The sequence below is a fragment of the Saccopteryx bilineata genome, chromosome 12 (genome assembly GCF_036850765.1).
Source record: "Saccopteryx bilineata isolate mSacBil1 chromosome 12, mSacBil1_pri_phased_curated, whole genome shotgun sequence".
Lineage (NCBI taxonomy): Eukaryota > Metazoa > Chordata > Mammalia > Chiroptera > Emballonuridae > Saccopteryx > Saccopteryx bilineata.
In genome coordinates this window covers 57016449-57032814 of record NC_089501.1, presented here as the reverse complement: position 1 = coordinate 57032814, position 16366 = coordinate 57016449, and the positions used below count along the sequence as shown (strand labels likewise).

Sequence of the window (16366 nt, the reverse complement as noted above, 5' to 3'; positions counted from 1 at the left end):
CCGTCGAAGTGCCAGACGGTGCCCTTAAAACCTGGGGGAGAGATCACTCCTTGAAGGTGCCTGTTTGCTCATCAGTGACAATCCCAGGTGTTTACGAGGCAGCTGTGCAGAGTGAGTGGTGCACACAGGGACGCGGGAACCCAGGGCTGCAGCTCCTCTCCCACGCCTCGCCCCTGCCCCACCCACCACCTGCTTGCTCCTGGGCCCTCGCTCCCCTGTGAAAGGGACGCTCAGTCCCTTTATTAGCGTTGCACCGGCATAGTGTAAAAAGAGGCCGCTTGCTACACTACGAACCATCTCCTCCGTTCAGCAATCCCTAAGATGTGCCTCCGACGCAGCACCCCGGTGTTTGACGACTGACTCTGACGAGGCCCCCCGCCTGTGCCCAGGGCTCTGCTCCAGCAGCGGAGGTCACGTCTGCCTCCTCAGTGGAGGGCGAGACCCCCACCCTAACCCCCACCCCAGGTCCCTCACGGGAAGTCCCCGCAAAGATTCTGGTCCTCCGTTCCCTCCCCAAGGAAAGGACCAACGATGCCCTTCAGTTGGGCCTATCCCAGAATGCCTAATGGAAAATTCCAGAGAGTGGAGGTTTTATAAACACAGGAAGGAACCCAGTTCACATCCCTCTGTATGTGCCTTCAGGAGCTCCATGTTTTCAGGGAAAATCTTGATATCTCTCCAGCACAATCTTCTATATCAATGGTCTCCCCACCTTTATTCCATAACATACTTCGCCTGTGACCTTCCACACTCTGCCCCGAACTTCCCAATGGTGGTGCCCACAGCGGCCGCCTTCACCCTGCTCTGCCGGCCAGAGAACGTCCGCTCTGAAAAGGAGCAATGCCGGTATTATTTTTATTTTGAATGGAATTCATTTTCAAGATCTGTACCGGCCATATTTTGTAGAAAGATAAAGTGACTCTCTTAAATCAACACTAAGTGAAACCTCTTCTGATGCATCTCTTTTTCATTTTTTTTTTTCCGCTCTGAAATATAAAATATTTGGGATTGGGGCTTTTTAAGAATTTTTTGGGGTTTTTTTTGTTGTTGTTTTTTTGCTAGTAAGATTTCTTAGGGATTTTATAAAGATGAAAACGACAAAGGACTTGATCATTTTTTTGACAGTCAGCTACCTTCTTAGCTATTTTTCTCAAAGTTAAAGGCATTTGCTATAGAAACAAATGCACTCCAGAACCATCATTAAGATGTATTAGACTCGAACACTGTTTCCCAAAGGAGGGAAAAAAAACACAAAACAAACAAGCAAAAAATGGTGTCAGATGAGCACTTAGAAGTCTGAGGAGATGAATGTATTTTCACAGCTCTTTCACATTCTGAGACGGAAATGGGGTAAGAAAAAAAAAAGACAGAAAGAATTCCCCCCTCCCTCCAAGAAAAAGAAAGAAAACAAGAAACGGTTGTCGTTCCCCCCCCCCCCCCAGAAAACCATTCTCCCAGTGTCCTTGCCTGTCCGACTCCGGAGAGGACGCCCCAAGTGAGTCAGACACACAAGACCCCATTTCCGGTCCTGCCACCTGAGTGCGTGTCTGTGGGCAGTGCCCGCTTGCCTGTCCCGGGGCCTCAGACACACGCACTCCTCTAGGAAACAGGGTGCAAGTGAGAAAATGTGCCCGTTGAGCGAGGCGTTCTTCGGGGGGGGGCTCATAAATCATCGAATTATACTGTTTGAATTAGCACCCCCCCCAAGTCCTGCTCTTGACTTCAGCAGATCCTGTAATGTGGGGGTGGAAGCTGCCACCTTCTTCTCATGCTTTCTCCAGAGAGAGCTAGGCTGCCGCAGCCACACTGCTGGGACACGAGGGTCTGAGCTGTGCCCTGGGACAGCTGTGGCTCCCGCGGGGGTCGGGGGGGGGGGGCAGCCCAGGCGCAGGGAGGGTGAAGGGTGACCAGACCTCGGCCAGGTCTCCCACCCTGCTGCCCCTCCTTCCCTGGGTCTCAGGTTACTTTTCTCCCAGGTGTTGCTAGGGAAGGGTGGCATAGAGGGTCGGGAGAGGTCACTAATGCTGTCCCCTCCGCAGCCATTTGGTGACACAGAGAGTCTCAACCTTAACGCGGGGACAGCAGCTCTCCTGGCACCTGGCTTCTTGCCCGGTCCCCTTGTATTGTATCCGGAGGCTAAAGGTGGTCGTGTGAGGTTCACAGGGGTCCTTGGCAAAGGAAGGGAGGTGCGTGTGCGTGCGTGTGTATGTGTGTGTTTGTGTGTTTGTGCGCGCTGGGAGGGAGAAGGACAGAGCCTGCGGCAGGGCCCCTCCCCCCCAGCCCTTGGTTGCTATGCAGTTTCTATGGCAGCAGCATCCTCAGACCCAACTTTCACCCATCATTTAGAGCCAATTAAGGTAAAATAGTGGGGGGAAGGGGAGGGAGTGGCGATGTCAGGGGGAGGGAGGAGGAGGCCGGGAGCCCGACCCGAGGCTGCCACTCAAGCCGCGAGCACTCCCCGAAGTCGCCTCGGGGACTGGGCTGGTTCTGTCTCCTCCTCCCGCTCTTGCCGCCCCAGCGCGGAGGGAGCTCTCCAGCGGGAGCCGCAGCCGGGAGGCGAGGACACGGAGCAGCGCAGCCATATTGAGGCCCCCTGGGCTCCCCGCTCACCCCCAGGACCGCTGGGCCTGCAGGGTGGGAGTGGGGGTCGCACCTCCGCCCCGCCCCCCCCGCCCCGCCGACTCTGACGTCCTGCCCCCCGCCTCTGCGCCGCTTGCCGGGCGCCTCTGCGGCCGCCTTCCTCGCTGTCAGTTCTTGATCCGAGGGAAAGTTTTCTAAAATGCCGATTGCACAGTTGCTGGAGCTATGGAAGAAGATCGAGGTGGAGCCCATGGAAATAGAGGTGAGTGCGGGGAGAGGAAGTGAGAGAAGGAAGGAGGGAGAGAGAGAGAGAGAGAGAGAGAGAGAGAGGAATGGACTTGGTCACAGCGCCCTGGAAAAGCCCAGCTCCGTGCAAGTGGAGCGTGTGTTTACTATAACGCATTCAGCCTTACCCAGTGCCAGTTATGCGGCAGAGGCTGGGTGTGCCATGTGCCCAGAGGCGTGCATTGCACCGTGCACTGTGCATGTGTGTATATAGACACATGTAAACATCATCTACGTGTGCGTGCGCGCGCGCACACACACACACACACACACACACGACATTGTGTGCGGTGTGAGTCTCCTCACGGTCACGAATGAAAGGAAGACAAATATCGTTGCCCTGAGCCAAGCTCAGCATGCTGGTCCGTGTCCTCACGCCTTCATGCTCACGGATTAACCCACAGCGGTTTGATGTTCCTTCAACAAGTGGCTTCAAAGGGCGAAAAGCGCCTCTGCCACAGGGAAGGAGGCAGTCCGGAGGGGACAAGCACAACTTGTTTCTCAAGGACCGGAGGCACCTGCAGTCTCAGCAGGTCCTTGCTCAGTAGGGGGGTGGGGTCTAGGATGGGAAGAGGTCAGGGGGTGACGGGTGTCCCGCGTCCCAGGTCTACGCCCAGGGCAGGCGGGGGAGGGGAGACAGGACACTCTTCTGACTTGTTTCGCTCTGTGCTTTCTGGGGGACGCGGACCGCTATTCCCTGGAATTTGACTTGTTTCATTTGAATTACCGTTGGCTGACATACGTTTTTCCTGGAAGAGAAAGTTCCCTCAAAGTTACTGCCACCTACTGAATTATTAGATACCCCGGGCTGTGTTTACTGCAATGCCAAGGGTGTTTGCAAATGGCCCATTTTAACTACAGCACTCGCTAAATCTTCACTAAGTCCGAGCTCTCATTTTTTGCCTCATTTCCTAATGTGCCCAGCATCACACCGATACATTCAATTCTTACTATTTTAAATGTGTTATAGATTTGTGTATCTATGATGTATGTACTGTACCTCGTACTCTCTATAGTAAGTTAGACACAAAACATAATTTTGAACCGAGCGGAGAATCTTAAACTGTTGTAGAAGAGAATTTACTGAATAGTTTGTATTTAGTATTTTTTTGTTTTTGGAAGGCACACTAACTTGGTAATGCTCGGAGTGTATGCTGGGGTTCGGCAGAGGCACACGGCCAGGGAGCCTGGTGTTGGATGGAGCCGGGCAGGCGTTGCAGCCCCTGAGAAGCCCCCGGGCCAGGAGGCAGGGGACACAGAGCTCTTCACTGCTGGGGATGCTTCTGCCTGTACGTGATGTGGCACAAGCCTGTTGGCCTCGAAGGCAGAGCCTTAGAAAGAGCCTGTCACTTACAAAGGGTTGCCACCTGAAGTTGTTGTTGTTTTGAATGGAACGAATGAGTTAATTGAACTAATGATTGGCCAGGAGTCCTTCCTTTGTGTCCTGGTGCTTTCTGAAGCCCGCCTGGTCATCTGAACTATGTGTGTTTAGGGTGGAGGTCCGGCCAGCAACTGGGCCCCCAGGAGGGAGGCCCCTGGGCAAGGCTGGCCACGGGCTTAGAAGGAAGGGCTAGAAGGAAGGTCAGAGGGAGGTGGAAGGGCGCTCTGAGCATCTCTCCTGGGGCTCTGGGCTTTGCATGACGTCCACTGACCGGAGGCCCAGGGAGTAGCTGGTATCTTCCCTGTTCTTAAAATCGACTGACTATGGACCTGCAGGGAGTAGTCTCACTTTAAAAATATGTCATGCCTGACCTGTGGTGGCGCAGTGTATAAAGCGTCGACCTGGAAATGCTGAGGTCGCCGGTTCGAAACCCTGGGCTTGCCTGGTCAAAGCACATATGGAAAAAAAGAAAAAGAAAAAAAAAAAAAAAAAAAAAAAAGCACATATGGGAGTTGATGCTTCCAGCTCCTCTCCCCTGTCTCTCTCTCCTCTCTCTGTCTCTCTCTCTCTCCCTCTCTCTCTCCTCTCTAAAATGAATAAATAAAATTAAAAATTAAAAGTAAAAATATGTCATGACCCTAGACACTGCAAAATTAGCCATTTGCAAACACCTAGAGAGAACTTGGACACGAAAAGAATTCAAAGCAGAGTTGACCGATGGACAGCACGGCCTTGCCACCCCGTGGAGAAGGCCAACGTTTAAAGTGTTTGAGGCACAAACAGCCCCATGCACATGGGGTAAAAATCAGGAAGGGTGTTCCGGCTTCCTGGGTGAACGCCTTGGAACACTGCACCCTGTGGACTGCGTTTATGAAGGCTGAACGTTCAACGCCTGTGCGTTTGGGACTCAGAAAGGAATCAGAGCTCTTTCTACCCAAAGATTAAGCCTGGAATGTGGATCCCCCACCCCCAGCCCCACCCCAAGGCACTTCAAGTCCTGAGGAAAATTCCCAAACCCAGAAAGATGTGAGATCTGTCTCTCCTGGGACTTGAGGCTGATTGTACTCTCTGGCTTTGCCCGTGTTGTATGCTTGTGATCTGAAAATAACTCACACACATCAAGGCATTGGGCAGAATGAGGCGCAGAACATTTGGCCCCCGAACACCAAATGAAATGTCATAAAAAAAAAATCTTGGCACAAGAGCACACGCACTGCTGTGACGAGGAAATCCGGGAGATGCCAGCGTTCGCGTTAGCTGCTTGCACACCAGCGGGGCGTGCCTGGGTGCTGGCTTCCCAGGGGACGGGGCCTCCGGCCTGGGCTCCGGGTGCCCTCAGCCTTGATGAGGTGCAGTCGGTCCTCTGACTTGTTTCCCCATCTGTCCTCGGGGAGACCTGAGCTCAGTTGGGAGCGAGTGTGCCAAAAACACTGTCTTTTACAAAGATCAGCACCTGGACCAGGGGGATTCACCGGACGGTCTCGGGAAAGTGCCCGTGGCTTCATGGATTGTTTTGGGTGGTATATTTTACCCATCACTGTGGCGTGTTGTTGACAAGGAAGCGTCTGCTAAGATGGAAACTGAGACCGCCCTCAAATTCCCCAAAGAGTCTGGCTTCCAAAGGAAGCACACACTGTGTATTGTGTGAGTCGTGTTTTGGTAAGCGAAAGGCACATCTCAAATGTAGGGTCCAGAAGGCCGAGGGCAGGCCTGGGAGAAAGGCTGAGGGAGGCGAGGGCTAGGCCAGCCCGCAAGGTCTGATGGCCCGTTCGACGGGGGTTTTCTCAGAGGACTGAGCCTGATTGGTCTGTCTGGGATGTCACCGGGCATCCGAGAAAGGAAAAGCCCTTTTGTAAGCGCTGAACACTAAACATGCTTCCTGGCAGTCTCCTGAGGGTTACTAGAAGGGAACTAGAAATAGCGTCTGCCCCCTGCACCGGCGAAGCCCCCTGCTCGCGCTGAGCCCTCTGCGCACACCGAGGAGTCCCATGCATGCGCCAAGGCCCCTGCGCACCAAGGCCCCTGCGCACCAAGACCCCTGCGCACCAAGACCCCTGCGCGCTGAGCCCTCTGCGCACACCGAGGAGTCCCATGCATGCGCCAAGGCCCCTGCGCACCAAGACCCCTGCGCACCAAGACCCCTGCGCGCTGAGCCCTCTGCACGTACGAAGCCCCTGCACAAGCTGAGCCCTCTGTGCAAGCCGAGCTCCCTGCACGCTGAGCCCCCTGCACGTACGAAGCCACTGCGCAAGCCGAGCCCTCTGCGCGCTGAGCCCCCTGCACGTACGAAGCCCCTGTACAAGCTGAGCCCTCTGTGCAAGCCGAGCTCCCTGCACGCTGAGCCCCCTGCATGTACGAAGCCCCTGTACAAGCTGAGCCCTCTGCGCAAGCCGAGCCCTCTGCGCGCTGAGCCCCATGCACGTGCGAAGCCCCCTACGCGTACCTAGGAGTCCCATGTGCGTGCTGAGCCCCCTGCGCCCACCGAGCCCCCTGCGTGCGCCGAGCCCCCTGCGCCCGCCGAGCCCCCTGCGCCCACCGAGCCCCCTGCGCCCACCGAGCCCCCTGCGCCCGCCGAGCTGGATGCCATGTAGGAGTCAAGTCACTGCGTCCCCCCCACATCCCTAGGCCGTAAGGTTTGCGACCGTCCTGATTTCATGGATGGGGAAACCGAGGCCCAAGTTCAGCGATTTGCCTGAAGTCACGAAGCAGCGAGCGCCAAGACTGAGGCCCGGACAGGCCTGTTTAGACCCAGTCCCTCAGAAACCCTGCGCTGTCTTGGTGGGCCGCCACGTCCCCAGGTTAAGTGCCTTCTCGAAGCTGAGCCTGGGGTGGTGGTGCCCCTCCCATCGAACCCCTCACTGTCACCTCTGGGTTCCCTTCTTTTCTCCCCTGGTAACTCCACCCCCACCCGCAGGTCTGGGAGTGACCTAAATCACCTGGCCTTCCTCCCGTCCATTTGTGGTGTAAGCTACACACATTTGGTTGATTTAGTCACTTGGGATTGTGGTCGTAGACACCCGCTGCCTTGTTTACTGGCTGTCATACGAAGGACTCGTCTCTGGTGCGAAGCCCCCTGTAGATACAAGTGAGTTCAGTCCCCACGGGCTCGTGTGGCATGTCCAGTTAGTCCTTGGTGTCTACCGCCTGTCGGACGCTGTTGGCAAGAGTGTTGTCCCACTAACTCTACTTAATGTGTCTCTTTGTCAGACCACCGAGGAAGACGTGGACCTGGAGGCCACGCCCACTGTGGAAGAAACCGCGGAAGAGGTAGCTGTCCATGTTTTTTGTTGGTTTGTTTGTCTTGTGTATTTTTCCGAAGCTGGAAACGGGGAGGCAGTCAGACTCCCGCATGCGCCCGACCGGGATCCACCCAGCATGCCCACCAGGGGGCTATGTTCTGCCCATCTTGGGGCATCGCTCTGCCGCAATCAGAGCCATTCTAGCGCCTGAGGCAGAGGCCATGGAGCCATCCTCAGCGCCCGGGCAAACTTTGCTCCAGTGGAGCTTCGGCTGCGGGAGAGGAAGAAAGAGAGAGGAAGGAGAGGGGGAGGGGTGGAGAAGCAGATGGGCGCTTCTCCTGTGTGCCCTGGCCGGGAATCGAACCCGGGACTCCTGCACGCCAGGCCGACACTCTACCACTGAGCAAACCGGCCAGGGCCAGCTGTCCATGTTTTATCACGGTCTGGTTACTTGGGAGGAAGGTGGGGCAGACGGGGATGTAGACCTTGGATGTTAATAGCCCTTGAGTAGTTATTTTGGGAAGCACAAACTTTTTAAAGGGGAAATGGTGCATTTCTGTCAATCAAGACAGGCAGGAGGGACCCACAGGGCCCGCCTGCTGTGAATTAGGAACTGCAGCTCCTTCCCCGGTGACATGGGACAGAGTGAGTCTGGGGCGGGGGGAGGACACAGACGGTGCGGTGAGGAGGCCAGGGCTCCACACCACAGGTGGAAGCTCCCAGGCCCCCCCTGAGAAGGGGTGGGCCCTTCTGGGACCGAGAGCTGGATATTTCCAGGAGGATGACTCCCTGAGGTGGACAGAAAATGGAGAAGAAGGGAGAGCTGGCGCTGTTGCTGGTCCTCCATTTTCACGCCATGCAGGAGAGCTAGGGAACACGAGTGACCGCGTGGAGCTAGGGGACACGAGCGACCACGTGAGCTAGGGGACACGAGCCACCGCGTGGAGCTAGGGGACACGAGCGACCGCGTGAGCTAGGGGGACACGAGCGACCGCGTGGAGCTAGGGGGACACGAGCGACCGCGTGGAGCTAGGGGACACGAGCGACCCCGTGGAGCTAGGGGACACGAGCGACCGCGTGGAGCTAGGGGACACGAGCGACCGCGTGGAGCTAGGGGACACGAGCGACCGCGTGGAGCTAGGGGACACGAGCGACCGCGTGGAGCTAGGGGACACGAGTGACCGCATGAGCTAGGGGACACGAGTGACCGCGTGGAGCTAGGGGACACGAGTGACCGCGTGGAGCTAGGGGACACGAGCGACCGCGTGAGCTAGGGGACACGAGTGACCGCATGAGCTAGGGGACACGAGTGACCGCGTGGAGCTAGGGGACACGAGCGACCGCATGAGCTAGGGGACACGAGTGACCGCGTGGAGCTAGGGGACACGAGTGACCGCGTGGAGCTAGGGGACACGAGCGACCGCGTGGAGCTAGGGGACACGAGCGACCGCATGAGCTAGGGGACACGAGCGACCGCGTGAGCTAGGGGACACGAGCGACCGCGTGGAGCTAGGGGGACACGAGCGACCGCGTGGAGCTAGGGGGACACGAGCGACCGCGTGGAGCTAGGGGACACGAGTGACCGCGTGGAGCTAGGGGACATGCGTGGAGCTAGGGGACACGAGCGACCGCGTGGAGCTAGGGGACACGAGCGACCGCGTGGAGCTAGGGGGACACGAGTGACCGCGTGGAGCTAGGGGGACACGAGCGACCGCGTGGAGCTAGGGGGACACGAGCGACCGCGTGGAGCTAGGGGACACGAGTGACCGCGTGGAGCTAGGGGGACACGAGCGACCGCGTGGAGCTAGGGGACACGAGCGACCGCGTGGAGCTAGGGGGACACGAGTGACCGCGTGGAGCTAGGGGGACACGAGTGACCGCATGGAGCTAGGGGACACGAGCGACCGCGTGGAGCTAGGGGACACGAGCGACCGCGTGGAGCTAGGGGACACGAGTGACCGTGTGGAGCTAGGGGACACGAGTGACCGCATGGAGCTAGGGGACACGAGTGACCGCATGGAGCTAGGGAACACGAGTGACCGCGTGCAAAGCTCCGGGCCACATCCGTGCACGGGGAGATGTGGTCACAGGCGTGTCATGCAGAAGCACTGGCCACGAAAGGGCCCGCCCAAAGCCAAGTTGAGGCCGTCCTGAAGGGGTTCCCCCGCGAGGGTCATGCGCCTGTCACCTGTAAAGAATTCTTTCAGAGGCAGCGGTGACCGTGGTGGGCTGACAGGTGACTCAGCAACCTGGGTCGCTCAAGCTGTGTGCCAACTGGAACCATAAAAGTTGTAAGATTTGCAAGTCTGTAGACTTTTAAAAATAGCCCTCAAGGGCAGGGGAAGCCAGGAGGGGGTGGGTCGATGCCCAGGGCCGGCTCTGCGGAGCCGTCTGCTGTCTGCTCCCAGACAGGAGCCTGCCTCCCACGTCCGTCTAAAGGCACACGCAGCGATACGCAGTTTTAGCTCGGTGCCGGAGCTGGTGATGGCGGGACATCAAATGTTGGCTAAATAAAGCAAAAACGGCACCAGGCTGCCCCGTCCTTAGCTGGCTGCCTGGCGGTCCTGAGGTTTTGCTGCCCAGCCAGGAATGTGGATGGAGTTGGCTCAGCTCCGAGTTTGCGGCGGCCTCCCTGTGTTCTTGAACAAAACGCCTGGCCCCGGCCTGGGACCTTTGTGTTTCTGAGAGAGCAGAGGTAGCCCTGCTTCTGCCAATCCCACGGAGGCGAAAGAGGTGCAGAGACGTGTGAGCCAGGGACTCTCTTGGAAAGACAGGGTATTCACCTCAACACCTGCCCAGGAGCAGGGTGAGCGAAGGAGCAGGGCCCCCTCCCCCTTGCAAGTTAACACGGTCCAAGGCCCGGGGTCCCTGAGAGCCACGCACAGCCTGTTGCTCCTAGTAACACTTTACTGGGCATCGGAGGGGATGCTGGTTTCCAGGAAACCTTCAGTGTACTTCTTGCAGGCAGATCAACGTGGAACATGGTAATTTAGCAATTAGCCTCCGGAGGTGGGCTCGGTGGCTGGGAGCCAGCACGGGCGTGTGTGTGGAGTGTTCGTTCTGGTGGGCCCACCCCGACTGGGGAGGCAGCCTGATCGTGTAACGGGCCGTGCTCACACGTGCCTGCACGGCCAAGCGCCTTCGAACTCACGCGCCACCGTCATGCCCCAGACCTCCTGGCCTCGAGGTGTCTTCGTCTTCACGCTGCCACGGGGAACGTGGATGTTTCTGGGTTGTGAGAAGTGCGCAAAACCAGCCCACCTCTTCGAAGGTGCCTTTGAAAATGGAAATGAGACAGAACGGTTGCTGTTTCCATTCCATTCCAGAATGGCCGTGTCTGGGTGGCAGGACGTCAGAGTCCCCTCGGCTCTTACTGAATGGGAGAGTGTGCAGACGCACTTGGGGAGAGTTGGGCGGGACACCCTGCTGTGGCGTAGATGCGTCTGCAGTATGTGTGGGCCGAGCGGTTGTTTCTGGGAGACGGGGCTGGGCACTGAGTGGCCGTCGTCCAGTCCGGAAGCAGACGGCGGTCTCTCAAGTTTCCTGGACCATCGTCTTGTTTTGTCACGGGGGCCAAGCGCCTCCTCGTGCGTCCTCCTTGACCTCCAGGGGCTTGCTCTCGGCAGCGGAAGTTTTTATGGCTCTGGGCCCCAGAGATGAGAAGTCAGCTAACTGAGATAATATAAGACGCTTCGCACTTTGCGCCATCCTGAGAGCGCGCGGTGACTCAGCAATCTAATGTCGGAAAAAGGACTAGTTCAGGTCAACAACGGCTCGTTCACGCAGTCATTCGATAATATTTATGGATGACCTGTGGGCCAAAGGTCATGCTCAATGTTGAAGGTGAAAGATAAGCAGGCTCATCTCACACGAGCGTGGGGGGAATGCTGTGTGCGGAATATTCTTCCCCTATGTGTTATATATAAGCATAGAACAGTGTGGGACCCTGGCTGGTTGACTCAGTGGTAGAGCGTCGGCCTGGCGTATGGAAGTCCTGGGTTTGATTCCCAGCTAGGGCACACAGGAGAAGTGCCCATCTGCTTCTCCACTCCACTCCTCCCCTTCCCCCTTTTTTCTCTATCTCTCTCTCTCCCTCTCCCACAGCCATGGCTCATTTGAGTAAGTTGGCCCCAGGTACTGAGGATGGCACCTTGCCTCAGGTGCTAAAATAGCTCTGTTGCTGAGCAATGGAGCAACCACCCTAGATGGGCAGAGCATCACCCCTTAGGAGACTTACCAGGTAGGTCCCATTTGGGGTACATGTGGGAGTCTTTCTCTGCCTCCTTTCCTCTCTAATAATAATAATAACAATAATAATAATAACTTTAATAGAACACATTTGGAATCATTCGTGTATAAACGCCTCAGTGCTATTCCTGCCCCCTTGTATCTTGGCTGTGGCTCTGTGTCCACTTCTGAGGGGTCCGGAACAAGGTTGAACATTGGATGGGCAGTGGGTGTTGGGACTGTTGTTGTTAAGGCAGCGTGCATTAGTTAACGAGGCGCCTCCTCTCAGAAGTCAGCGTCCAACCATTAGTGGGAGCCCGTGTCCTAAATTCATGGGAGGGTGGACTCCGAGTCTAATTCCACCTGACACATTGGGGTAGGCACCCTTTCTCTGCCGGAAAACAAAAAGCCAACAGCCTCACAGGTGCCACGAGGAAAGGTTTCCTCAGCTACGCCTTGAAGGGGCCATTGGAAGGGGCCCAGTGTGGGGGCAGACCACGGTCCTGGGAGGGGGTCCGGAAGCAGAGTCACCTGTGAACGTGCGGAGACGCCTGGGCTGTGAGCTGTCTGGTGCTGCTTCCTGCCTCGTTTCTGCAGGTCGTGCGAGACGCAGGGGGGCGCCCCCGCGGGTCGTGCGAGACGCAGGGGGGCGCCCCCGCGGGTCGAGTGAGACGCAGGGGGGCGTCTCTGCGGGTCGAGTGAGGCACAGTGAGGATAATGTTGGGAGGGGGCAGGGCCTCCGCTAGAGCGTCAAGTGTCATGTGAAACGCAGGCTTCGCTGTGCCTGGGCTTTGTGGTGTGGGGCTTCGCAGGGTCCATTCAGAGGGTCTTGGAAGCCCGTTGGGGCCACCTCACCGCACAAGAGGATTCATTAGTTTAATCATCTCGGTGGGGCGTGGTCTCCGGGGACGGGGAGGAGCAGGACCAGAGGTCGCGTGTCTGGGGGCCCCATCATTTCCACAGCGTGGACGCTAAGCCTCTCCGTGCCGCTCACCCCAGACGCCTTCCCCGCTCCCCATCTTGTATGGAACCTCCGGTCTCTGCACTGCAGACACACAGGTGCCTTTCAGGCGAGTTTCTAGTTTCACAGAACAACCTGTGGGAAATATCAGAACTGGTCCGACGTGTTTTTTTAAAGGGCTTCAATGTCAGGGTTCTGTTTACTAATAAGCACTATCTTTTTTTGGGGGGGGGGCTGGTTTGGTCAACCTCAGACCAGGTCCAGAGAAGTTAGTCACGACATTCTTGTGGTTTCACGACTCCCGGGTGGTTCCTGTCCCCATAAAATTCTGTCCTCGGGGGTGGTGGCAGAGATTCTGGCATTTGTATGGCAGAGCGGACAGTGGGGAGGTGACCCCTCCTGACGTCAGCCGCCAGCTGGAATGGCGCTACAGGGGAGACCTGCTGCAGGGGTGATGGCGGCAGAGGGAAGACGGTGTCGGTGGCCCCAGCTGCCCGGCTCCAGGTGTCTCCTCTGGGGTCAGGTGGACCGGTGCACAGGCCCCTGGGCAGGATGCGGTGTGACTCACGAGCACCTGTGTCCCCCCTCCTTCAGCGACCAGAGTCCTGTGTCCCCCCCTCCTTCAGCGACCAGAGTCCTGTGTCCCCCCTCCTTCAGCGACCAGAGTCCTGTGTCCCCCCTCCTTCAGCGACCAGAGTCCTGTGTCCTCCCTCCTTCAGCGACCAGAGTCCTGTGTCCTCCCTCCTTCAGCGACCAGAGTCCTGTGTCCCCCCTCCTTCAGCGACCAGAGTCCTGTGTCCCCCCTCCTTCAGCGACCAGAGTCCTGTGTCCTCCCTCCTTCAGCGACCAGAGTCCTGTGTCCTCCCTCCTTCAGCGACCAGAGTCCTGTGTCCCCCCTCCTTCAGCGACCAGAGTCCTGTGTCCCCCCTCCTTCAGCGACCAGAGTCCTGTGTCCTCCCTCCTTCAGTGACCAGAGTCCTGACCTTGCTACGGCTCAGGCTTAGACCCCTCGGAGAGAGAGGCACGGAGCAAGGCCAGGGAGGAGATTGGGGAGAGCACCAGGAACCCCCCATGCGAGAAGGAGAGAACAGCCCAGCAGCCCTTGCAGTGACGTCATGGTAACAGCGGCATCCTCCCTGGGTGGGGCTGAGCCTCCTGCACCCAGAGCACCTGTAGATTCCGTCGCATGACCTCTTACCCACCTGCCAGGGAATCTCCACAGAGAGTCTCATCGTCCCTTTAGAAAAGAAAAAAGCAACCCAGGCTGTTTTGAATAATAGACATGAGACGGGAAGAATGAACGGCGAATCCTCAGGACTCACTCGGCCGTGAGGAGCCAGGCAGTTACAGTTCACAGCGAGCGTTGATAGTTTTGAACAGAGATCGACGAAGCTTCGTCTCCCCAGCCCTGCTGATCCACCTGCATTTAGAGCACCGGTGACACTCCTCAGGACCCGGGTCACCTGGGTCACGGGGACTAGGTCACCCGTTGCATTTGTGTTTCTTATTGTTTCCTGTCCAGCAAGAGACAGGAAGCACTTTGACCCTTACAGAAATTCTAGAAAAGGGTAAACATGGTGCATCTGGAGAGAGGGTCAGTGGCCGAGCTGTTGGGAGCCCCCTCGGTGGGTCAGCGCACGGCAGGGCGGGGCTGACCGCAGTGTGGGCTTCGGGGAGATATTAGCACTCCGTGAGGACACATGAAGGACAGTGTCCGAGGCCGACCTATAAATCACAGCAGTGTGTCGTCGGGTGTGTAAGTGGTGGTTATTGACAAGGATCAGCACCAGGTGAGAGTCTGGCTCCGTCCCTGTGGACATCTGTCCCCTGCTTGTCCCACGCTCGCTCGTGGCCACCAGGAATCGCTCCGGAGAGCTTTCTCTCTGAAAATGAAAGGATTGCTCACTGTGGATAGAATGTTTCCTCAAACCCTGGTGCCCGTGGGGGACCCGGCTCTGCCGTCCGGGACGCACGAGGAGGCAATGCGGACCCGTATTTGGGGAGCAGAGTGAGCTTCTCTCATCGCACTACGCGCTGCCTGCAGCATGCGAACGAGCCGCAGCCCGTGTGGCCCGCATGGGCCTGCCACAGCCACGGGCGAGACCCTCCCTGCCACCAGCAACGTCCTGGCTGGTCTCCTGCAGAAAACACTGGTTCTCCTGGGACACTGCGCTCACCCTGTCACCGCCGAGAATGCAGTACCTCCTGCGTTCAGGTCATTGCCGATTCCCGAGGCAAAACGCCCGCTGGAAGCTGCCCGTCCCTGCACCTGAACGCAGAGGGTGGGTGTTTGCAGCCCGAGGAGCAAGTCGGGGGTTTCTCGGGGGCCCCTGTGATTGAGCCCCACAGGCATGGCTGTGCCCGTGCTGCAGAGGGGACCCGGTGACGTGGTTGAGCAAAACCCCGCCTTCTCCTGTGACACTGATTCCCGTCCTCCCTGAACCCCTGGGGGTGGGAAGGGGCTGTCCTTTCTTTCTGCTCTGCAGGAGGGGACATTGGGACAGCAAAGACGGTGTGATTTTCTAAGCACAGCAGAGAACCAGTGGATACTTTTAAACCAAAAGCCTTTCCCACTGACGTATTTTCCCAGACTCACCGACTGTCCCTGACGACCTGAGGCTGGGTGGCGGGTTTGGCTGATGCGATCAGGGTCCGGGGTCAAGGGCAACAGCTGCTCCCTCGCTCTGGGTTGAAGCTCATCGTGAGGACCGCTGTCCCCAGGACGGCCAGGCCCACCCTGTGATGCCGTCCCAGCAGGCCCTGTCCTCTGCGCCCACATCCGAGAGACCCCAGAAGCAACGTCGCTGTGGCCGAGGTCTGCATTTCCGGGGGCCGTGTGGCCCTCACCAACCCCGCCGTGTCCCACGGGGAGTGTCTCTCCTCCCCCCACCTTCTCTTCTTTCTTTATGTTAGGAAAATGCAAGACTGTTTCTTTTTTTATCCAGGGGAATGTTAGCTGGAGATCCTTTAGATACTTACACTCCCTCTAGATTTTTCTTGAATTTCTCTCTCTCTGTCATGGGTGGACCGTATTACTGACTTACACAAATTATCGAAGTTCCTCTTGTAAAATCCTGAGATTTTTAATGAATCTCACGTGGGTGATTCCCGTAACTTTGGTGAGAGAGGCTCTGTGTATCTATCTATCTGTCGTTGAAGGGGCGTGTTCTCCACCGCAGTGCGGTGCCTGTGGGCGGATAAGGGGCAAGGTGTCAGGCAGGAAACCAGCCTGTTTTCCCCTTAGATAGTGTGAAGTCATAAAAATGAAACAAAGTGAAACCTTACCCTCTTCGCCTCGATGCAGCTGGGCGCTGGGTGTGGACGCCTAGACTTTGCAATTTGTGTGAGTCATGAAAACTCTCGGGAATCACTGAAACACATTACCCCCGCCCCAGATGTTGTGCTAAACACCCTTCCGTGCTGAGCGCCCACTGAGTGAGGGCCAGCATGCGTGGTCTCCCCTCTGCTTCTCTCCGTGGGAGCAGCGCTGAGGGCACGGGCCGCCCGTCGGCCCCTGGGCTCACGCTCTCCCCTGCTGGGCTCACGATCTCCCTGCTGGGCTCACGATCTCCCTGCTGGGCTCACGCTCTCCCTGCTGGGCTCACGCTCTCCCCTGCTGGGCTCACGCTCTCCCCTGCTGGGCTCACGCTCTCCTGCTGGGCTCACGCTCTCCTGCTGGGCTCATGCTCTCCC

General features: G+C 57.5%; 1 protein-coding gene across 1 annotated transcript in view; it reads left to right on the top strand.

The window, feature by feature from the left end:
* Positions 1 to 2543: 2543 nt before the first annotated feature.
* The window catches only part of RPS6KA2 (ribosomal protein S6 kinase A2), a 251982-nt gene continuing 238159 nt past the window's right edge, over positions 2544 to 16366 (top strand). Inside the window, exons 1-2 of the mRNA XM_066248033.1 lie at positions 2544 to 2842; positions 7454 to 7513. Of these exons, the coding sequence (XP_066104130.1) occupies positions 2780 to 2842; positions 7454 to 7513 (123 nt within the window). The 5' untranslated portion in view covers positions 2544 to 2779. The remainder of the gene's footprint in view (positions 2843 to 7453; positions 7514 to 16366) is intronic.